Raw genomic sequence first — 23,496 nt, 5'->3', positions numbered from 1 at the left:
GAAACGGCACCACCCTCACAGGGGGAAATACGCTGCGAAGATTTACCCCTCAGCGCAAAAACCCCCTTGGTTTTATTCCCGGACGACATTTTATTACATTTCAAACACCTTAAGATATGTGAAAGAAAAACACTCGCGAATTGACAGACCTACACATATGAAAACCGAACAAACACAAGACCTACACATATGTAAATTGGATGGCAGAACCCGAATCATTATGAGAGTGTGGCGATCGAACAAAATATAGAACAAAATATATCAATTTCATTTACGAGCACAGCAAAATACCCAGAGGAGGCGTTGTAGCGCAAGTAGAGGTTGGGACTCCTGATCGTCACTGTTCTCCCCCACGACGGTGATTCTATCTACACCAACGCCTGCTCACACGCATCTCTCCATTACGAACGTGCCCTGCGAAACGAGGCGGTTACGATCGCAGATCCGTAGTGGGGTCCCGGCTATCACGAAACCGGCAGCGTTAAAAACCCGCGATCGCCCCCTGAAGCTATACAACACCCGCGGACTTGTGCAGGTGACGCGATTAATCCCGTCAGTTTGAGAAGGAGTCGCGCGCCCCACGTACACTACGAGTTATGTGTTATTTACCTTCAATTTTATTTAAATATTCAATCTCTATGACTCTAATATTAAATTACAACCGAACAAGTGTTAAAGTTTCAACAAAGAGCAATACACAACATTTAAATTCGCCACACACTCTTACGAAAATTCAACAACAAATAATTCTTACTTGAGATCAAATTTGGACATCAGATAATTTGCAGGACAGAGACATTCATCAACAAAATATTTACATAAGCAAAACTTAGCAAAGATTTATAAAACAAAGATCTGGTGTGAAATAAGCTTGTACAAATTAAATATCATGTTAGGTCAAAACTGCAGAGCATGGAAATTTACGTGCAATTCAAATTATACAGCAAAGAAAATTACTGAAGCTAAAATTGTGAGACAAAGACAAATTGCATGAGGTGAAAGATTGTAAAGTTAACAGATTTACATGTGATTAATATTAATTCGTGTCCAGTCAAGTTATTAGTTAAAATTCAAACGTGAAATTATTTAGCTGCATTGTGGGCCATTATTACACATACATTTCCCCAAACAAAACACATAAACAAACATGGCAGACAATCTGCAGTTGCAAAATGGCGTTGGACGAATTCGTCATTCCAAATAATAGGCGTCGAAAATATGCGATGCAAAAATACGATGAATCCTGTGGCGTTGTATAAACGATGTGCTAAATCCAAAGAATAAAGGCACGTCCCCCCATGACCCACAATGTTGTTATTTTGTTCAATAGATTCAGGTAAAACATGTGCTCGATTAAAAGAAACAAATGGACGCTTCAAAATGGCCGCTGCCTGAACAAAGAACGGTGAGAATAACAACTCGTTTGCCGCCATCCAAAATACAGATTTCACAAATATAGCTAAATAAAGCATGGCCCGAACTAGAAATCACTTCCTGTAAAGCCCTACTGCGATGGATTTTAAATGAAAGATAAAAAAACGAGATTAGTGGAAAAACAAGCGCACGCGTCGCTGCGTCACGAGGTCAGAAGTATCGTCGGGGCTTGAAACTCGCCGCCAAACAGGTGTTCAAAACATACCTCTCCAAAGATGCGAAGATTTCGACACGGCTTACCGCCAAAAGGAACGCAAAAACCTCGTCGTAAGAACGATGAGAAATCAGGAACACCCAATGGCTCAACGGGGCTGCTAGATTTTCCAATGGAACAGATCAACACTGGAAAAACAAAACACAACAGCAAAAGGCACAGAATAATTCACAATTAAAAATACAACCTGTTGCTCGAAGCGCTCGAAAAGAAGTCGACCGTTCTCTCCAAGCGATCAAAAGGAAGTGACCGTTTTTCAAGACAATACCACCCTCGCTTTGCGCATCTCTCTTTCTTTGGGGTGGTTGGTTGCCAACCTCTTCTTCTTGTCAACCGTTTCTTGTGCGGGCGAAATTCATTTGAAATTTAAAAATTCGAATTGGATCCTTACAGTATAGACCCCAATGTTTGTTGGAAATTCTCATTCTTTCGGTTTTAGGGTTTTAGTAGTTTTATATTAACATTTTTATACAGGAAATCAAAAGTGAAAGTACAAGATGACGCGATTTATATATATTTCCCGTATGCTCTAGTGATACATTTTTGATTTATTTTTCGATGCGTTTATTTTTAGGTTTTGTCTAAATCCGTTCCACAAAATACGTGATTTATCGCGTGATCAGAAATGACTGAATCTGTTGACAAGTTTGGATTTTTAGTTGAAATTGGTAGCATGTTTTCTATAATTTCCGGATGTCAGCTGTCAACATTGACAGATTGTTGACTTTTTAATTTACAAAATGTATCCAAAACATAACCTAAATTTATCGCTTGTCACGATTGACATATCTGTGACGCAATTCTTCCGTTATGCCAACATAAACGCAAGAAAAGTTTACATTTTTGTTTAAAAAGTACTGCCAACACCCTCAGTCATTTCTGATCACACGGTACATCCATTATTCAGGCATAATTATTTAATTTAATTGTGATCTGTCTAAAGGACTGGATGGTTTTCCCTAAGTTGTTATCTATCTTTAATAAGTTCTCAGTCGAGATTTTACAATAGTAGGGAGAAAGGATGTTTAAATTGAATTAGTAGAGGCATTTTGAACTCCATCGTCATTTTCGTTCTACGGCGAACTTGTTTTTTCGCAATGTTAGTTTTTTTTGCCGTCACATTGCTGTAATAACGTTTGTCTGCCAGAACAGAAAACAGCAAAGCAGAAAGAGTGTAGAACCGAATTTTTGCGTGGTCCTGGTTATCACAGTACCAAAGATAAGGAAGAAGTAACGATAAATTTATTCTGGAAAAACGAGCGAGCCGCGCTTTCTCCGGTACATTTTTCTTTCAAGGTAAGTTATTTCTACAATGTACAATAAATGATTTTAAAATATATATAATTTGATTTACGTAATTTGTTAAACTGGTGGTAAAAAGCCATACAAAATTAATCCCAGTCTACATTCGCTTCAGGTGTTTGTGGTAAGAGCGCACGCGTACGAGCGTTTTGTGGCGCATGTTCGTACAAAAATATAGTTGGATTCATGTATCTTTTTACACACGTGACCAAAAGCTAACGTCCGAACTAATAACTGCTACTTTGTAGTAATTAGTCAAAAAGATGACAATGTTCATAACGTCAACATGACACAAATATGTAGGCTCAGGCAAGTCTTTTGGTTTCGGTGCTTTCCGATTGGGTCGTGATTTTGCCGGACTGGGAAGGACGCCGAGTCTTTCTTTTCGCGTTTTAATCTTCGAAATTGTTCGGCGAGTAACGCCTAGAGCATCTGCAACTCGCTAAAAATTTGAGCGAAATTATTAACCATGAACCTTCAAGTGGTTTTTACTTACTTACTCGTTCTGTACCATTTAATGAGATTAAAGGACCACCGTTTTCCTTCTCAAGAGCAAAATACTCTATAAAGTTGGACACGATGTCCTGGGCACTGGAACTCAAACGTTTGCCCGTCATGTTGTAGACCAAACACGAACAAGAAATAAGATAACAAATCATAAAAAATAGGACAACGAAACAAGAATCCTAACAACCAACGAACCTTACGAAGAACTGAATAGAACACTTGAATAGAACAACGAAAAACTGTGATTAACCACTCTGAGTAAAACCAAAAATGACACTAACGTTTGATGAAAAATCGATGAATTATTATCAGTCACTAGATTGACTACATCAGTGCCTGTCGCACTATGTGGACGCATTTATTACGTATTTTATCTTTTTCTAATTCAAGGGACTTTGTGGAAGAGAATAACTGACGTAGAGCGTAATTTGGCCTAATTTCGATAGACATACTATTTGCCTGGCTCTTCGTTCTTGTAATCCTTAAAACAAAGATTCTTATGGTAGGTGCTGTCTGAGCTTGTATGATACTTCGGTCACGTGTGTCAAAAGATACATGAATCCAACTATAGTAATCTGTCTGTAGAACACTGGAAATCATGGAGGAAGGAATATAATGGAGGGAGTGCGCCGTATCTCGGCAATGTAAATTCTTGGCACCAGTGCAAGCACCTTTTATTACTCTTTTCAATTAGCGCGCCCTTCACCGCGCATGCTTACTTTAATAATTTCATCAGCCAGCACTGACCAGTGTCGTACGATTCTGTTTTTGTCATTTTCGCTTTTAACCTCGTGTTTAGTGTGAACGTTTTGTTTTGAATTTGCGATAAGCGTTTCATGTTTATTTAAAAACTTAAAATGGTTAGTTGCAAATTGTGTAAAGTTACGAGTGGCTCCAGGTCAACAATTGGTAGAGAAAAAATAACGTTTCACAGGTGTGTCGTATTTTTTCGTTTAATATTTGCTTAAGAGGGACTAATGAATATTTTTGAATTGCTTTTAGGTGTCCCCAGAAACCTGAATTAAAGAAACTGTGGACAGACTTCCTTTATCTTCACCTAGAAAATTCTGTGTCTGTGAACAACTTTTTCCTGTGTTCATTTCATTTTGAAGAAAAGTGTTTTGATAGAACATCAGCCCAGAAAGTAGTTTTAAGACCACATTCAGTACCAACTATTTCTTATACTTATGAAGAAAGGGTATTAAATAAACTCACATGCTGCATGATATAACAATTAATACATATATTTATTTTAGATTACCAATGTAGTGACCTTTAGAGGCAATGAAACGCATCACACAGAAGTTTGTGACGCACCTTCGGTAGAGCCTCAACAGAATATAGAAGATGAATTGTCTAATAAAGTTTTTGAAATTACAAAGAAACTTGAAAATTTAACAACAAAAACATGTGCAAACGTTTTACTGAAACAACAAATTAACAACCTGAAGACATTAGTGTCACAACAACAATGCACTATTAAAACGTTAAAACGCAGAACCTCAAAACAGCAACGCAAAATTTGTAATCTGAAAGATGTTGTTTCAAGTTTAAGGAAGAAAATCAACTATTATGAAAACAACAGTGTGGATGTTAATAAATTTCAGGAAAATACAGAACTGTTGAGCAGAATGTGGGCTAAAATTAACAACAAACCATTGCCAAATCAATATGGGCCAGAAATAAGAAAATTTGCCGTTACAACACATTTCTACTCCCCAAAGGCTTTTTCTTTTATAAGAAAACAATTCATGGACTGTCTTCCACACCCAAAAACTTTGTCTGTATGGTATTCTTCAGTGAATGGTGCACCAGGTTTCACAAGTGAGGCATTCGATGTGTTAAAAGCAAAGGCTGAAGAACGTAAAATTGTGTGTTCTTTAGTGTTCGATGAAGTTGCTATTAAACGCTGCATTGAATATGATGGGCAACAATATTATGGATATGCTGATATGGGTAGTATAATCGAAGTAAATGAAAATGAAGAGGCCAAAGAAGCTTTAGTTTTCATGCTGGTTGCTATAAATGGCTCTTGGAAAATCCCCGTGGGTTACTTTTTAAGCCATTCTTTAAATAGTGAGCAAAAATTAGGTTTACTAAAACAGTGTTTATTTTTAGTAAAAAGTGTAGGAATTGAAATTAGCAATATTACATTTGATGGTTGTGCGACAAATTTGTCAATGGCATCTGCATTAGGTTGCTCATTTAGCCCTTCTAATTTGAAAACAAACTTTGGTGAAGAGAATATACTTCTTTTACTTGATCCTTCACACATGATGAAATTAATACGTAACACATTTGGTGACAAAAGAAGAATAGTCGATGGAGAGAATAATGTTATTGATTTTAAATACTTAGAACTTCTAAATGAACTGCAAGAAAATGAAGGGCTGCACCTTGCAAACAAACTACGTAGAAGACATATAAATTTTTTTAAACAAAAAATGAAAGTTGCTCTAGCTACACAGTTATTAAGCAGGTCTGTCTCTGAAGCTTTGACGTTTTGTCGAGATATTTTACAGCTTGATCAGTTTAAGAACTGTGGAGCAACGGCTACCTTGATTTTAAATATTAATGACGCTTTTGACATATTAGCATGTTTGCGAAAACCTTTTCTTATAAAGTTTTCCTTATGCTTACAATTATAATTTATAATTATAGTTATAAGTATAAATTGTAACAGTTATGCTGACGGCTTAGAACCTTACATTGACAAGCAGAACTGACTTTCTGTCACGCAAATTGATTCATTTTGCCCATGAATAATTTAGAAATTTTGGCTACTTTTGGCAATACAGAAGATGTACAGAACTACTTAGTGCATCAGTTAATACAAAAAGAGTTAACAGAAAAGCGTTATTCATATACGTGTGTTAAATTCAACATGAATAGCATTCCGCCAGAAAACTTTCGTTTTCTTTTTCGATTTGAAAAAGAACATATAATTAAATTACATCAAGCTTTGCAAATGCCTGCAAAATGGGTTACACCAGATGGTCATGTCATTGAAGGTTTATTATTATCTACAATCGAGAAGAAATTCCGTATTTTTAAACACTCTTCATTTATAGGTCTTGCAGGATTATGTCTCGTTTTAAGACGATTTTCTTACCCAAACAGACTAAAAGGATTGCAAAATGAATTTGGATTACATTTTTCGTCAATCAGTAAAATTTTAAAGTTTGTTGTTACTTTTATATTCAAGAAATGGGCCAAGTTATTATTAAATTTTGATAAAAACATATGGTTAACGCAAGGTTTTCTCGCAGAGGTGGCTGCCTTCGTACATAAGAAAGGTGCTCCTTTAAGAAATTGCATTGGGTTTATCGATGGTACTGCCCGGGCAATTTGTAGACCATCAAAATTTCAAAAAGAAGTTTACAGCGGACATAAAAGAATACATTGTCTGAAATTTCAATCAATCACCGTTCCAAACGGTATCATTTTACATTTAAGTCCTCCGTATTCTGGCAGACGACATGACTCTTTTATCCTTAAAAATTCAAAAATCTTAGAGCAAATGAAGCTCCATTGCCCACAGTTTTGTTTATACGGTGACGAAGGGTATCCATTAGTGCAACAATTAATAAGACCATTTTCTAATCATAATTTAACAGAGCAGCAACAAATGTTTAATACCAAAATGTCCAAAATACGCCAATGCGTAGAATGGAGTTTTGGTAAAATAACAACGCAATTTGCGTTTGTTGATTTTAAAAAAAATCAAAAACTTTTTCTGCAACCAATAGGTCAGTATTATATTGTGGCTGCATTACTAACGAATGCGCATACATGTTTTTATGGAAGCACAACTTCTCGATACTTCGATATAGAATCACTAGATATTATGGAATATTTTCAATAATTTCTTTTTAATCAAACAATTACCTTTAATTAATATGTTATTATTAAATAAACATTTAAAAGCTGTAATTATTTCAAAAATTATGTCAGATTTTTATTATTTAAATTTTGTGTTAAAATGTTTTCCAAAAATCTGTTTAAAATTGCATTTTTTTGTCTTTCTATTTTACGGCCCTCTTCCTCCTCTTGCCATTTTTTCTGTTCGAACTCAAGTCTAGCTTTTTTGAATTCCAACTCTTCTATTTGAATTTTCATATTATCTTGATGTTGCTTTTCTTTAAATCTTAATTGTTCTTGTAGTAGCTGACTTTCCCGTTTCATTTTTTCAATTAAATATGAAAAACTTGTTCCATCTTTAGTTCCATTTCTCGTCTTTCGTGCTGCCGCTGTATAAACCCTGCTAGATTCTTGGTTGAACCCTTCACGACCCCCACGCTCACCATCAATATCAGTGTCATTAAAATCGTCAACAGTGTGAAAAAATATTTCATTGTCCACGTCAGTGGCTTCTGTTTCTAATATTTGTTCACTATTACAAGTTTCAATAGGATTGTCCAAACTTTGCAGAGCAGCTTGGCGAATTGCTTTTGCAGGCATAACCTCGTCGAATTTTTGGCCACTGCATCTTTTTTTACCCCGTTCATTTTTTTTATTTTCTATGTCCATTTGTGCCACATCTTCATATTGCGACCAGACAGTCAGAAGTTTTCTAACAGCGTCGCCCCACTCAGTCTGTATCCGTTCTTTCCCACTTTCTGTAGCTTCGTCGGCATCAAATTTTCTAAATTTTATTACTTGTTCCAACATATGATCTTTTAATAATTTGAAGCTACAGTTCTGAAAGCGCTCTCTTTCGTCTTCACTTACGACTGCATGAAGTTTTTTCCACACATCTTCTTCGTTTGTAAATTCAGTCTCGCAAAGAAGGTCGAATAATGCATTCAAACATTTTATACGTTCCCTCTCTGAGAATCGAAATCGTTTCTTTTTCAGTTGCGACATAACTAATTAAAGTTCTAAATGACACTGACTGACATTGTAGAAAAATTCTACTATTGTCAATATAAGAAGTAACGATTGTGAGTGTTATAATTATAAGACATAGTTATAAGGATAAGTGTAAGCATAAGAAAAAATTTATAAGAAAATGTTTTGCGCAAACACGCTATTGAATTCGCGCAGAATAAAGGAATTTGGTTACAAGCAAGCATTAAATAAGTATAATATTAATCAGGTAAAAACGTTTGTGAATTGCTTTACTTCGTATATATCCAAATTGAGATTTTTTAACAAAGATTTAATTATTCACTCGCCCCGTAAAACAGGTTTTATAGGTTTTGTAGCTGGTTTACATGCAGTATTAAATATTTATGAACAATATGTAGTGGGTGATGGAGGAACGTCAATTTTACAGTATCTGCCCACCTATAAATGCAGTCAAGATCATTTGGAAAATTTTTTCTTCCAAATTAGAAATTTAGGGGGCTGCAATAATAACCCTACTACTCGTTAGTTTAAATCTGCATATAAAAAATTATTAATACACGCAGAAATAAATCACAGTGGTTTTGGAAACTGTGTACCCTTAGAGCAAGTAAATATTTTGACATGTTCGTCTCGAATTAAAAAACTCGAAAATATTATTAATTCTGATCAATTGATATTAACGAGTGACGTACAAGTTACTCAGGAAAGTGACGTTAATTTTGAACATAATTATTTCTTTACGCAGGAATCTTTAACAAATTTTTGTGAGGAAGTTGTGATTTACATTGCTGGATTTGTTGCTTTTAAATTAGCCAAATCTTTGAAATGTGAAATATGTATATCATGCCTTTTTGGTATAAAAGAGAACTTATTAGGAAGTTTTGTTGATTTCAAATCAAAGGGGGGATTGAGCTATCCTAGTGACGATGTGATTGCCATTTGCGTACAAAGTGAAAAAACTTACAGAACACATGAGCGAGTACATACCAAACTTAGTAAATGCAAAATTGTAATTGACATCATTGAAAATTTAAACTGTGAGAAATTGCTTCATAGAAATCACCCCCATACATCTTTTTTGTTGAAAGAAATAATTAATATTTATTTGAATTTGCGTATAAAATACAGTTGTAAAAGTAAGTCTTATTTAGTAGATTCTGATAGGCAAAGATATACTAAGTTGATTCATTTTAAAGGGCAATAAAGTTACAAAATGTGGTTTATTTAAAAAAAAAATGTAAACAACATGTTAAGTTTTATTATATGGAGAAAATCTAAAACATATTTGATTGCGTTGACGTTTTACTTTGTTTCTTCTTATATATATATTTTTTATTCTTATACTATTTTTCAGAAAAGTATCAAACCTTTAGTTGAAACGAACTCATCTTTGTAGTAATCCTGTATTCTTTTTATTTAAATTGTATGTATTTCCTTTAAGTGAATTTATCTTTATTTTGTAATATTGTATTCTTTTAATACCCTATAAAAACATATATGTTATTTATGTTATTATTATCTAGTACATATTTGTAAATTAATATTAATTATTATACAAATTATAAAGTACAGTTCTCTTACTGCCTTTTAATAAAATTATTTTAAGACCCACCGCTAACCCGAAAATGACTGGCATTGAGGCAACATTTCTATGATTACTGGTACTAAGACCAAGTAATGATATGCATTGATTGGATTAATAAAAAAAAAATCGAGCTTCTAGAATTACAACATATACAAATTCGTCTGTTATTCTTTAACCTCACCCTATCCCCAAAACCTTAGCGTAACTACCAGTCATTTATAATTTTATATAATGATTTTATTATTCTTGGCTAATGTTTTTTCTTTATAATATTATCTCCTTAAATGTTATTCCAAAGATCTCGCAACAATTATGCAGCAAAAATTAAAACTTTGATGTGAATTTGGGTTTTTTGTTGATTATAATTATACAAAATAAATTTCTATGAGTAAAATTCAAATTTTAGATATTCTAAAAAAAATATTTGCATTGAATATAATTTTGAGTAGTGGGACCCCTTATGAATACTATTAAGATACGCCACTGAAGCGGCAGCCATATTGAAGCACCTTTTATTGCTTTCACGCATTTTGGCGCGGGATCACTTATTTGAACTCTCACTCCCTCCATTATATTCCTTCCTCCATGCTGGAAATTGATACAATGGCGCTTGCGCGCTCATTTCAAAAAATTGTAAACATGGGGTTGTTTGGGGTGCCCCGCCCTTCTCGTCAAAACAAATAATTTCCGATGAATAAACATCATAATGGGTGACGTTTCCGGTTTTTGTGATAAAATCGGCGACAACTTATCCGAACTGGGAAAATGGTAACATTTAAGGGTGAATACCCTCATAATACAACCTTTGTTTGTAGGTGCGTCTGGCAGAACATAATTCTCGGCCAGTTCTTGTCAATTCTGCTGTGCGCAATAAACACGTTGGCTCATTACATAAACTCTGGCTCTTCTGGGGTGCTACCGACGGGCCAATCTTTCCCTCATTACATGTTCTTGTGCGCCATTTACACGAGTTGGCTTGCGTTTCGGAGGGGAGAGAAAGGTCTCATTTCTATTATCAAAGCTAGAGGTTGGCGGTATCTTTTGCTTTGTTTAATAGATGTGCAAGCTAACACCTTAATGAGTACTGCTCACCAGTTCACAACTCTAACAAGTATACAGGTTGGGGGCTTGCTTAATTTAGACGATTTTGTTTTAACTGAGGTCGCTTTCAGCTGCTCGGTTGTGTCGCCATCCCTGTAGCGTTGGCCTTAAGCTGTCTGGTGCTTGGTGTTCGTTACCGCATGGTGCATATTATCGCTGTATCTGTGTGTCTCATGGGGGTGGGGTGCCTTGTCTGGGCAAACATCGAAGACACTAAGATCGACGGTACACAACCCTTGCTTCTTTTAAGTCACTTAAGGGCTGCTACAGCAAATTTACACAAATATTACGCTTCTTCTTATCATTAAAAGATCGATTGGGTGTAAGTTTGCGGTCTCAGCGCTAGATAGTAATTTGATAAACGAAAACACCAACTAAAGTTACAGTTTGACATTTTTTGATACTAGTTGCACTTAAAACGATTAATTATAATTATTGTATTATATTGTAAATAATAGGTATGTCATATATCCATCTAGCAGAAAGTGCGTATAACGCTAAAAATCTTATACCTACGTACAGGTAAAACCTTTTGTTTGGTGGTATTTTGTAGAGGAGGTTTATAGAAGTACTAAGTTATAATGGGGTTAAATTCTAAAAGGGTGTTATTCAATTAAAAGAAAAATTTCAGGCGAAGTTTGATGAAACAAAATTCACCAAATTCCTCATCTCTTGTATAATATTAAATATGGCACATCATGGGTTCGTGTAACGTATTTTTGTGTTAATAAAATTACTCAATTGCGCTGCAATAATTATACCTTCAGGAGAACACTTACGTCACAGCAGAGTCCTTTGCACCTTTGAAGACATTTTGTAACACTAAACTGAACCTTTCTTTTCAGGTAAAAATCAATTAGTTGGAGATATGTTGTGTTTGGGTGGGGCTGTTCTTTTTGCAATTGTGACTGTACTTCAAGAACTGTCTGTAAAAAATACTGACATTGTGGAATACTTAGGACTGTTGGGATTATTTGGGAGTATTCTCAGCGGCGTACAAATGTTGGTACTTTCTACTAATTATATCACACACTACGATTACATTTTGTTACAGGGTGATTTTAGAAAAACAAACATTAATTACGTCTACATGGCGAAGCTCAAGTGCACTACTTTCGTCATTTTCCGCGTGTCAATTCATGTTTTGCACTTTTTCCTCGGTGTTTTTAATAAATATGGGAACAACAGCCTTACACTTATCCTTACTTTCAGGGAATTTTTATACACTAATTGTAGGAATTCTACTTTTTAATTATAAGGTTGGTATATACGTTTCTGTTTCTTTCCTAATATCGTACGTTTGTAGTTCCATGCCTTGTACTTTTTATCTTACACACTATCAATGACCGGTGTTTACATCTACGCCATCAAGCAAACACCCGCTGCATTACAAAGTATGCCTTCTAATCACACGACGCAACTCAATAATTCAACAAGGTATGTAATCGAAAAGTGTACTTTTTCCTAAAATACTACTTTTCAGATCCGAGTGTCAATTGAGAGAGCATATGATTACCGATAGCCCGCAGCGTACAACCGAGATTCTCTCAGCATTTGGGACGTTAAACAGTAACGACACTTTTCCCTTAAGCCACAGTACAAATACCACATTCACGTCTTTTTATGGCAGTCATGATGTCTTGAATACCCAAACCACCAGTGCATAAAAACCGAGATTTAGTACTATGGCGCTGCTACACACACTTTGTTAAATTTTAAAACAAAAGACATCCTTTATACATCTGCAGCGACAAGAAAGTATTCTACAATACGTTAAAAAGTAACTGTCACATAACGCAAAAGGACTGTATTGTTTCAGCGATAAGTGATATTCAGAAGATGTTTCTCTGGAATAATATGGAGGAGAATGCCGCCAATATTTGAGGTGGGATTTAGTGACAAAGGTGAAAATAAATGTTTATAAAAAAATATGTGGGCACATTAATGATTAAATGCATGATAAAAATTGGTGTCACTAAAATACTCTGCAATTACGCAGACTTCACTCACTGCCGATCTTCCGCACTCTTTTCACTAAATCCAACGTTCGTAAACGACTGTTCAATACGAATTAAAATCGTACTTTTGTATATTTATATAACTAGTTTCGTTGTATATTAGACTAGAACATGATAATCATTTGTGAATGTAAGCACAACGTGACTTTTAATAAAAGTTTTTATTTACTTGTTCACTATTGTAAATCAATTTATACAATAATTCTAATAAGGAATCTAACTAACCTTAACCTATTCACTTCCGCTTTTCGCTGGCGAAGACGCCCTGGACCCTCTTTCACTTCCCGACTTATCTGGAGATGCGGAACGGCTCCTACTTCTGGAAGCACTCTTCCTAGGCGAAGGACTCTTCCTGGGTGAACCACTTCCAGATCTACTGCGGGATCTAGATTTAGATCTCGAAGGCGACCTTGATCTCGATCCAGATTTTGACCGACTTCTCGACCTAGATCTGGAGCGAGATTTGGATCGCGATCGTGACTTAGACCTCGATCGTGATTTAGACCTCGATCGTGACTTGGACCGCGATCCGCTTTTAGATCTAGATCTACTTTTCGACCTGGAGCCACTTCGCGAGCGACTTCTTGATTTAGATTTTGATCTACTTCTAGATCTCGATCTGGATCCACTTTTCGATCTTGAGCTGCTTCGCGATCTTGAACGAGAACCGCTTTTGGATCTGGACCTGGACCTGGACCCGCTTTTGGATCTAGAACGTGATCGTGAACCGCTTCTCGATCTGGATCCGCTTTTAGACCTTGATCTCGAACGAGATCTGCTGCCAGATTTCGATCTAGATCTGGATCGGGAGCGACTTTCTGATCCTGATGAAATTTTTCTTTTGCGTCCACGACCACCTGCTTCGCTTTCATCGCCGCTGGCAATTTTAAGTTTGCCATCATCACTATCATCCTCGCTTGTAGAAATCGTGGCTTTGGAGACAATTCTACTTTTCTGTTTGGCACTGAGACCTTCATCTTTTGGTTTGCCGCGTCGTTCTTTAAGCTTCTTCTTGCTACGTTTATTCTTAGGTCTATCACTGTCTGAGTCAGACTGACCGCCCTTCTCTCTCCTCTTTCTCCCGCTTCCACGTTTTCGTTTGCGGTCTCTGCTTCGTTGTCTCTTCCGACCGCGATCTTTTTTTTCTCTCGGTTCGCCGCCTTCTTGATTTTCGCGATCGCTTCCTGAATCGCTGATGTACTGATCTTTGCGACCGCGTCCTTTGCCTTTGGATTTTTCGCTTGGAATTTCCATGAACAGAAGAGCGTTCTTGGTTTTTTCTTTGTATTCTTGACGTTTCTGAAGCAACTGTTCCTTCGTCAGGCGCTTTTCCTCTTCGACTTTCTTCTGTTCTTCGAGCTGACGCATTTTGAAGGCCGTTCTTTCGTCTTCTTGTTTTCTTCTTAGTTGACGTTCTTCTTCGTCAACGCGTCGTGCTCTTGCCACGTGATACTGTGCTTGTGACAGTAAATCTTTACATTGACGAGCTTCCATTGCTGCTAAAGTAACGTCGTAACGCATTTTATCACCGAATTCCGCAAGATAAGTAAAATACCTGGTGAGGACATACCAAAGTGATAATCTACGGTTAGAAATATGAAATACCTACTTTAATGATAAGCCGAGTTCATGGACAGCCTGAAGAACAGTTTGCAATGTAGATTTCTCATCTTTCAAGATAAAAGTTGCCAATCTTTGTAAAACCAAAGCGATATTATAAAGCAACACTGTATCATGAGGTGCAACGCGACGAGCTTTCAACAAAACCATTTTGGCTTCTTTTAATTTAGAAGCTTTATAATATGCTCTGGCCAAATATTGCAACACTTCCACATTATTATATTTGAAAAATTTCCTCAAGCAATTTTCGTACTAAAAGCAAAATTATGTTATGGTTTATTTAAAAAACGGAATAAAATTACCATTTGTATCGCGCTGACGAACTGTTTTTGCTCGACATAGATATGCGCAATGTTTAACCATACATCGCAAAAGTCGGCAGTCGCTTCTCGGACTTGGGCAAAAATGTCACGAGCTTCGTTGACGGCGCCTTTGTGAGCTAAAACAGCACCGATTCCATTAGCGGCCCAAATATTTTTGGGGTCAATTTTCAAAACTTGTTTGAACATGGACAAAGCTCTTTCTTGGTGCCGTTTTTCCCTTTCTTTATCCTTAGTAGGCTGATGTAAAGTCTGCAGCCACACATTTCCCAAGGCTATCAGAGAATAGGAATCTTGACTCGTTGCTGGATTCTGAAACACACCGCATTTGATTTTTGTCTTCATCTATACATCAGTCACCAACCTTTAATATCCTTTCATATTTCTTCTGACCTGGTCCCCACTCAGCTTTCGCTAAATGAAGGTTACCAAGAAGGGACCAAGCATCTGGATGCTCTGTGTTAAACCTCAAAGCTTCCTTAAACCAATCAGAAGCTTCATAAATGTGACCTTTATCGCGAGCCATACAACCCAATCTCAAATAACAATCTACATAATTCGGGTGTTCTTTTAAAATATCTTTGTACAATTTTTCAGACTTATCAAACAAACATAAAGCTTCATTCAGTCTAGCTAAGTTATAGGTTATAGTTACTGAAATAGAGTTGTAGTACTGCGGATCATGTTCTGCTTCTGATCTAGCCCTAGATAATGCTTCTTCAAGATTCTTTTTTGCTTCTTCTAAATTGTTTAGTCTGTAATGTAACGCTCCCACGTTGTTTAAAATTTCAGTAGGAATATCAGCTTGCACATCTTTGTTTAAAATTTGTATGGCTGTACCATATGCATTAAGTGAGCCTTGAAGATCAGACTGTTCCAAAATTTGGGCCAATTCGATCCACGCTTCGATATCATCAGGAAACTGTTCAGTAACTTTTTTCAGATGGTTTTTCGCTATATCCCTTTTTGATTGAGATGTTGAGTTTGCATACAAAGATCCCAAAATCTTCATTGTTTCATAATTACCTGGTTGGGCTTTTAGAACCTTTTCAAAACACTGCGCAGCCTGGATTTTTCATAATTTAGTATGAAAGTAATGCGAGATTATAAATATTTACGTTTTCAGCGTCACCTCTATAGATGTACATTTGTCCTAAACCAAAATGTGGTAAAACAAAGGCAGTGGGGGCAAACTGTGTGGCTTGATAGTAGTATTGAAAAGCTTGGTCATAATCTCCCTGAACGTGAAAAGCACGAGCTAACTGGTAACAACTTTCAGCTCTCATTGCTTCATTTTCGGTATTATGGAAAGCGTGCAGTGCTAAATGTTGTACTTTACTATAATCCTTAAAATGAAGAAAATTAATAATTGACGATTTAAATTAAATTAGAGTAAACAATAACGTACTTTTTTAAAGAAGAAATGGTTTGCTAAGTGGTTTAGAACCATAGGATTAGAAGAATCAATAGTATAAGCTTTGGATAACATCTGAACCCCGCTGCGGATTGAGTCCGGTTGTTGCAGATTTAATTTTAATATAGCTAGACCAACAAGAGCTCCTACACACTGTGGATCTAGTTGTAAAGCCCTCTCAAATGCCAGTCTCGCCTTTTCTTGGTTGTTTAGTTTCATAAAACAATGACCCATCCCTTAATAAAAATGTGAGTAAAAAATAGTAACAATATTAATAAAGCGTATACCAAGACGAACAGCCGCTGGGCAGTTGGGATTTGTTCTTAACGCTTTTTTGTAAAAAGCTAGAGCACCACGGAAGTCCTTTTTGTTGTAAGCAATACACGCTTTTCCTAATAAAGATGGAATGTTGTTTGGCGACTGATTTAGCACAAAATTGAATTGGGCATCTGCTTGTTCCATTTTATCGCCTTCCAATAGGCAAAAATAGGCGCGGCCCAATAAATGGTTCTGTAAAAATATTATATATAGTGTGTTCACAAGATTTTACAAGGAATTTCTTTCAATCAAAGTGAATGTTTTCTTTAAGTGGTGTCTTTTGCTTTAGTCATATGGTATCAAATGAATACAGAAATTATAATTTTTAACAATTAATTTTATATGCTTATTTTAAAAGTACAACATTGGGCAAAAGCCTTAGGTTGTAAAAATTTAAAAATTTATTGATGACGTCAGAACATTGAAAGACTTAAGACATAGAGTTAATTTAAAAAATATCCTTGGCGTCATAACTTTGATAATGGAATCAAATTTATTCTGTAGGTGTAGTCCTTGTAAAAAACAATGCCTTATCTGAGCGTTTTTGTCACACTGCATTCCTATTTTTTTATCAATTTTGTTCAACATATATGAATACATTGTACTCTGCCACTACAAATTTATTTACCTGGTCATACATAATAATTTTATCTGCAGTTGTGTACAACAACGTTGCTTTAGTGAAGAGCTCTCGTTTCTTGTCTTTATTTTTTTCACGATTGGCTTCTTGAACATAATAAGCTGCGAGCATATCAAGCGCTCGCATCTGATCCTTTTCATAGTCGCGATAGTCCACATTGGCGTCCGTTCTGGAGGCTTCGAGGATCTTAATGAAATCTTCAATTTTACCTTGTTTGTAATATTCCAGCTGTTGAGAGATTTAGACATTATATAAGTATAAAACACTGTACGAATATATACCGCAAGGTTAACCCAAATGGATAGCTGGGTGTTTTCCTGTCGTAAAATGCCCAAGACTTCATCGCCATCAGGTAGCTGGTCAGAATCAAGTTCTATAACCTAAAATTGGGCGTCATTTTGGTCGTACAATATGCTTTCACTTACCTCGTCCGTGTCCCGGAGAGGAATTTCGATTGTCGTCGTCATTTTACCGATTTGTAAAATCTTTGAGTGTGATTAAAAATTATATAAACCACATTTTAAAAATAATCATTCACTGGGAATAATTTGAGTGCCACAAACAGCCACAAGCCACAACAAAACATACATCAAATGTCAGTACATTTTCGCCATCTAGCGACAAATTGTCGAGGTACCAAACGAGATCTGCATCAGGCGCGAAAGGAATGAAATTTAAAAAGAGTGTATTCAAATTTAGTAAATATTATTGTCACTACTATTAATTTTTATTACTGACTTATTACTTAGTAGATAAAAGAATGAAAACAAATACCGTTCACAATAAGTTAAATTTTTATTTTGGGACTACTTGGTAAGGTTCATGTCAATTTTATGTACATTCTGTGTTTTATTTTTTGCTCATCTGAGATGCATCGCTAGTCAGTGCAAACAACAAATATTTCAGATCTTATTAAAGCACGGGACGATTCAAATACAAATTGTGCAATACAAACGATATCTCATGGGAAACTTCCGCGAACGTAACTATATTTCGAGAACAGATTGAAATACTAAAATTGTACATATAAACGCCACTGTTTTCTGCTTGAAACTGGGAACGTTAATTTGATACACCCATCCTGCATTTTTATATTATATTTTTACTTTCCGAGCGTAAGCTGTAATTGAGTCCATCCGGCGAGTCACTACTTTCATGTTTTCTCGACGTTTTATGGCCCCTAGAGCATGATAAAATAAGTCCCACCTGTTCATATATCTGCTGTTTGTCAGTCTGTCATCTGTGTCGAGTTTTTATTAGTCTTTATTTAATAAATTTATTACGGATAGATTTTAGATGGTAAGTAACATTTTTAATTCCCGAACGTAAGCGAAGGAAGTATTGTAATATAGTCCACCGGACGAATTGCCACTTTTATGTTTTCTCGACGTTTCATGACCGCAACAGTACGAAAAAAGTAGTCTCCCGTTTCCGTCTATCTGTCTGTCTCCATTTTTGTTAGACACGTGACATTCTTTCGATAAATAAACATTTGAGCTTCAGATTGCTATTACATACTGTTGAAGGACCAGGGGTGTTATTTATGTCTCTGGTTTTTACTTTACAGCGGTTATCACAAAACGAAAATCGTAAAATCAAATTTTATAATTTTTTAAAGAATTGGATTTGTGGGATTTTACTTATAGCTTTAGACGAATTTTTTATTGATCAAATTAAGAACCTGATTTTTTAGATTTGTTTACACAGGGTGACAAAAAAATTTATGAATCAGTCAATTTATTTTCTTCTTTTGCAACAATTGCAAAACTGAATACTTTGAAATCTTGCAGATGTTTTAAAGTTATTGTAAGCATGATAAATTGTTAAAAAAATATATCTGTTTATTCCCCTCAAAAAATTGATGACGTCATCATAAAATTTTGCCGAATAAAAATATGATCGATTTTGGCAAATAACATACCCTCTAAGAAAACAGACGGTGGGTGGGCGGGGCCAGTGCCTGCTACGATAAAACTGATTTTAGCAAATGACATACATCGGGCGAGGCTAGTAGCTTCTAAGCTAAAACTGATTTTAGCAGGTATTAGCTCCGCCCACCCGCCCTTTCTTTTCTTAGAGGGTATATTATTTGCCAAAATCGATGATATTTTAGCAGGTAATCTCGCTACTGCTAAACCGATTGTTATAAAATTTTATAGGCACAAAATAATTCATAGTAGATAAGTGTTATTTGAATTTTATAAAATAACATACTTCTATAGGTGTGATTTATGAGTTCGTCTTCATTTTTTACCCAAGACATTCAGATTTAAGAACAAAATCAGAATTGTATAGCAATATTTTACAATTTAATTTTGAAACTACAAAGCTGATGCTCTGAAATATTGCAAACGTTTTAAGTTTATCGTAAGCGCGGTAAACTCTTAATCAAAATATTTAGTAACTGATGGCTGTAAGATTGGAAGGATTACATTTTTTTTCGGATATCAATTTGAAACTGGGCTGGTGTCTTATTATTAATTTCTAGCATCAATTAAATATAATGGAATGGGTTACATTTTATGATTAAATATTTACTTAACTATATTTTTAAACAGAACGGAGAGGTTTATTTTGGTTAGGGTTGGACTATCTTCACAATTATTTTAAAGTACCTATATCTACATTTTCAGAATTATCACTTACGTAGTTCTGAATATTATCGATTATTTGTTATCAGCAATACTGTCGTCAGACGACAAACATTCCCAGACGATAAAGATTTCAATTTTTTTCTCGTACATATCCCAAAATTTTTTAGAAACCCAGAATTACTCAAATCACTTTAGATTTTTGTTGTTATCCAATTGAAACATGCCTTAAGTAATTGATCCACATATATGATCTACAAGATAATGAATGAACAGTTGATTTATAAATTTTTTATCTTTAAAAATAAATCGTTATTATCCTGAGAAAAATGTTGAATATCTTGTGTTTTTTGAACAGCGTCAATTTAAATCAACGTTCTGTAAAATTCTTGTGAGAAATTATTCACAACAAACTCGACTGTTCCCACATTTTATCAAATATCGACTTTTAGTATCTCGTCAGAATGATCGTTATGCATTACCTAATGGATATTTTATTTGCACAAGCTTGGGACAGAAAGCTGTTTTTTAATTGATTTCCATCGCCGTGCTCGTAAGATTATATGACGATATTTTTATTGTTAGCAACATATAATTTTAATTCATCTGTTAGAAGTATGTTGTTTTTTTATGTTTTCTCTTTTTTTTCGTGGCATTTAAGTTACATATTGAAATCTTGCCTTGAATGTGTACAGTTGTATCTAATATTACCTGTCGTGTAACCAGTTGGGAAACTGTTGCATAATAAAAGGGTTATAATAATAATAACCGGCATTCAGGCAAGATGCGTACTAAGACCAAATAATGATACCTATGAATTGATGACATTCCTGACAAGGTGAAACTCCTTTCTTCCTGCTATTATTCTCAAATCTCACCCCATTCCTAAGAGCCTAGCATGACTAACGATCATTTATCCACACATCATCTGAAAAGTAACCTATTTGGTTAGCACAAGTAGGAAATTTTGTTTTGATATGTTTAAGATAATTTACCTACTTTTTTTTAGGAATATCAATGTAAATGAGAATGAATCATTATTATTATTGTTTTCTCATGATGCCAATGGAAAACCTGCCCTCTTGTGTTCTACGAGCTCTGAAATGTCAAGAAAATACAAAATCTTGTGAAGTTGTGAACTGTGAAATTATTATGGTATTACATATTACATATAGTTATTACAAGATTTTCACATCAAATAAGTACATTCTTGACCTCAAAAATATTGCATCATAAGAGCGGAAAAAACTAGTCTATTCTCTACATATTAGAGAATAGAGTTAATTGATTAACTTCAAGATATTGAATTTTAAAGCAAAAATGAAAAAATATGAAAAAGTGTAGACAATATATCACATATACACAAAAATAAGAACTGACTCTAATTGGTGTAAAGAAAAACCAGAAACTGTTATCTATGGAGCTGGCAATAGTGTTGAATATTAACATAATTTCAGTAGTGTCTTTAGTTAACTCCTGTGGAGGTGTAGTCGTGTCACATACATAATTCTGTTTTTGTCATGTTTGTGCACTTGGTCAGGGTAGTTTCACTTCAAGAGATAGATCAAAGCAGTGTATGCTATGTGCGTTGTTGCACACTTTATTACATCACAGTGCACTTCCTTAAAAAACGTAAATAAAGTAAATAGATTCAATCTTTGTAAAAGATTCACAGAGATATCTTTCAATAATAAAGTTTCTAAAATTTTGTTGAAACTTTAATGTACAAAGTTCGCTTATTGTCCAGGTTCGACGTGTAAAATCAGTTCTGCTAAACTCGAAGATCTGAAACTAACAACGAGTCCAAAATCATTAAAGATGTATTTAGTTGGTGATATCGACTTATTGTGTCAAAAGTTGCAGCTAAAATTATTAATAAGTTTAAATTTAGAAATCAGTTTCGAATCTTTTACGTTTCAAAGAAAGAATCCAAAGCACACCCACACATTTTTGTTTTTTACAATCAGACCTGTAAAAATATTCGAGGGATGAGATATGAAAGTGGTCAGAAGTGAGAACCAAGCCTTCAAAGTCTCCTTGGTAACTGGAAAAATAAAATAGAGCTCAATGTAGCCGCGCTTAATTAATTAAATTAATCGATTAATCAGTTAATTAATTTAATGGACTGTAAAGATTGTAATCGAAAATACTTATGTCTTGGTAAACAAAGAAATCGTGCAGTTGAAAGGGATGACAATTTATGAAATTGGTTAATCTTCTACCGAACAGGAATTCTAGATATTTCGGTTCGTTGAGAAAGAAACAAAATTTGCGAAAACAAGACAAGTCTTGTTTTTTGTTCTAATATTATTTTTTTATACAAAGGCTGAAGATGGAACTATTGTGAAAAACGTTTCCCTATTAAAAAAAGAGTAGAGCATCAATAACAGCAGATAGCAGTTCGACTTTAATTTGAGACGTTCAAATAGTCATTTATTATGTAACAATAGTATCTGTACTTAAAATACAGGGTGATTATTTTATCTGTTCACGCCTGGATAAGTCCGAATAGGCAACACATTTTATTTTCCATGAACGACTTCGTCTTAATTTTTTTAAAAATAATAAATAACGTGTAGATGGCAATGATTGTGCCAAAATTATGACAAATTAATTCTAACAGTCAAAGTATTTTCAACTTTTGCTAATAGGGCTTTTGAATTCCAAGAAAATCGATATGCTTTTAACTTTGGGAAAGTGTGCTGGAAATTTCGATGCTGCCGTTCGTCTACATGTCAAGCGATACAATTGCTTCAAACCAAGCATTCAGAAGACTAGAACAAAAAAGTTGACATAGGAAGTTGATCAATTTAAGAAAACTAAAGTTAGACGTCCTACAGTAACAACGTCAGGAAATGAAGCTGCCCTGATTGAAATTATACATAGGAGATAATCTTCACATGAGTCAACGGCAGACGCAGAGACAAATGCAGATTAGTCAGAGTTCGGTTTTTAACATCCTGAGGGCAAACCAATTTCACCCATGCCATTTCAGCCCTTCCAATTCAAAATGAAGATCATTTGTCCAGAGAGTATCATGGTGTCGTACAGATATTCATATAATACCCAAGATTCTAATTAGACTACGTAGAAATTTTGAACGCAATTAGCGCTGTTTATTTATTTTATTTATATTCGTTTAAGGATTGAATAAATTACGTTCTATTTTCTTTAAATTTTGCCATTATTAGTTGTTTGACGTCTTTGTTGTCATTATGGCGTAATGTGATTTTGGCGTAGTTGCATTTACTATTATGATTCCTAATTAAAAAAAAAAAATATAGATTGATCAGAGTTGCTAATAATATGTATAATGTGTTCGCTACACGAAAGTATTCAGACGTGAACAGATAAAATATTCACCCTGTATTTTCTTACTTTAAGGTCAATTTCATTGAGTAATTTCATACGTATCACTGAAAATAAAGATGTTAAAAATTAGATTAGGGATGTGAAGTTTGTGTACATTATTGATCTTGACAAAAAAAATAAAATGCGAATAAAAGATTGTCAGGTTTGCATTCTATAAGTTTTGGCAAAAATATCAGTTCAAGACACTTTTAGGTTATTGTTCTGGGTTA

At 34.9% G+C, this 23,496-nt stretch overlaps 3 protein-coding genes across 4 annotated transcripts; 2 read left to right on the top strand and 1 right to left on the bottom strand.

Annotated features, from left to right (window-relative positions):
• The first annotated feature begins 3,936 nt into the window (after nt 1–3,936).
• LOC135126865 (uncharacterized) lies at nt 3,937–10,011 on the top strand. Of its 2 annotated transcripts, XM_064053060.1 has the most exons (4): nt 3,937–4,391; nt 4,460–4,655; nt 4,714–5,281; nt 5,342–10,011. In XM_064053060.1, exons 1-4 carry the CDS (start codon nt 4,315–4,317, stop codon nt 6,103–6,105), a joined length of 1,605 nt encoding a protein of 534 aa, XP_063909130.1. In that variant the 5' UTR covers nt 3,937–4,314; the 3' UTR covers nt 6,106–10,011. The 2 variants fall into 2 exon arrangements, with proteins under 2 accessions (XP_063909130.1, XP_063909129.1); XM_064053059.1 differs by having other exon boundaries at nt 4,714–10,011.
• Nucleotides 10,012–10,532: 521 nt separating this feature from the next.
• LOC135126866 (solute carrier family 35 member F2-like) lies at nt 10,533–13,055 on the top strand. Its single transcript, XM_064053061.1, has 7 exons — nt 10,533–10,661; nt 10,709–11,012; nt 11,066–11,219; nt 11,840–11,996; nt 12,049–12,253; nt 12,301–12,431; nt 12,478–13,055. The coding sequence occupies exons 1-7, from the start codon at nt 10,600–10,602 to the stop codon at nt 12,659–12,661; spliced, it is 1,197 nt and encodes a 398-aa protein (XP_063909131.1). The 5' UTR covers nt 10,533–10,599; the 3' UTR covers nt 12,662–13,055.
• Nucleotides 13,056–13,154: 99 nt separating this feature from the next.
• Nucleotides 13,155–17,916, bottom strand: LOC135126864 (RNA polymerase-associated protein CTR9 homolog). Its single transcript, XM_064053058.1, has 10 exons — nt 17,750–17,916; nt 17,606–17,704; nt 17,313–17,552; nt 16,654–16,876; nt 16,361–16,602; nt 16,071–16,298; nt 15,317–16,018; nt 14,935–15,264; nt 14,622–14,884; nt 13,155–14,567 (listed from the first exon to the last, which is right to left on the bottom strand). Exons 1-10 carry the CDS (start codon nt 17,789–17,791, stop codon nt 13,244–13,246), a joined length of 3,693 nt encoding a protein of 1,230 aa, XP_063909128.1. The 5' UTR covers nt 17,792–17,916; the 3' UTR covers nt 13,155–13,243.
• Nucleotides 17,917–23,496: the final 5,580 nt, after the last annotated feature.

This window comes from Zophobas morio, unplaced genomic scaffold (assembly GCF_036711695.1).
Source record: "Zophobas morio isolate AGI-343-1 ecotype UQ-CSIRO unplaced genomic scaffold, CSIRO_AGI_Zmor_V1 ptg000011l, whole genome shotgun sequence".
In the NCBI taxonomy this organism is placed as follows: Eukaryota; Metazoa; Arthropoda; class Insecta; order Coleoptera; family Tenebrionidae; genus Zophobas; species Zophobas morio.
This window is presented reverse-complemented; position numbering and strand designations above follow the sequence as displayed.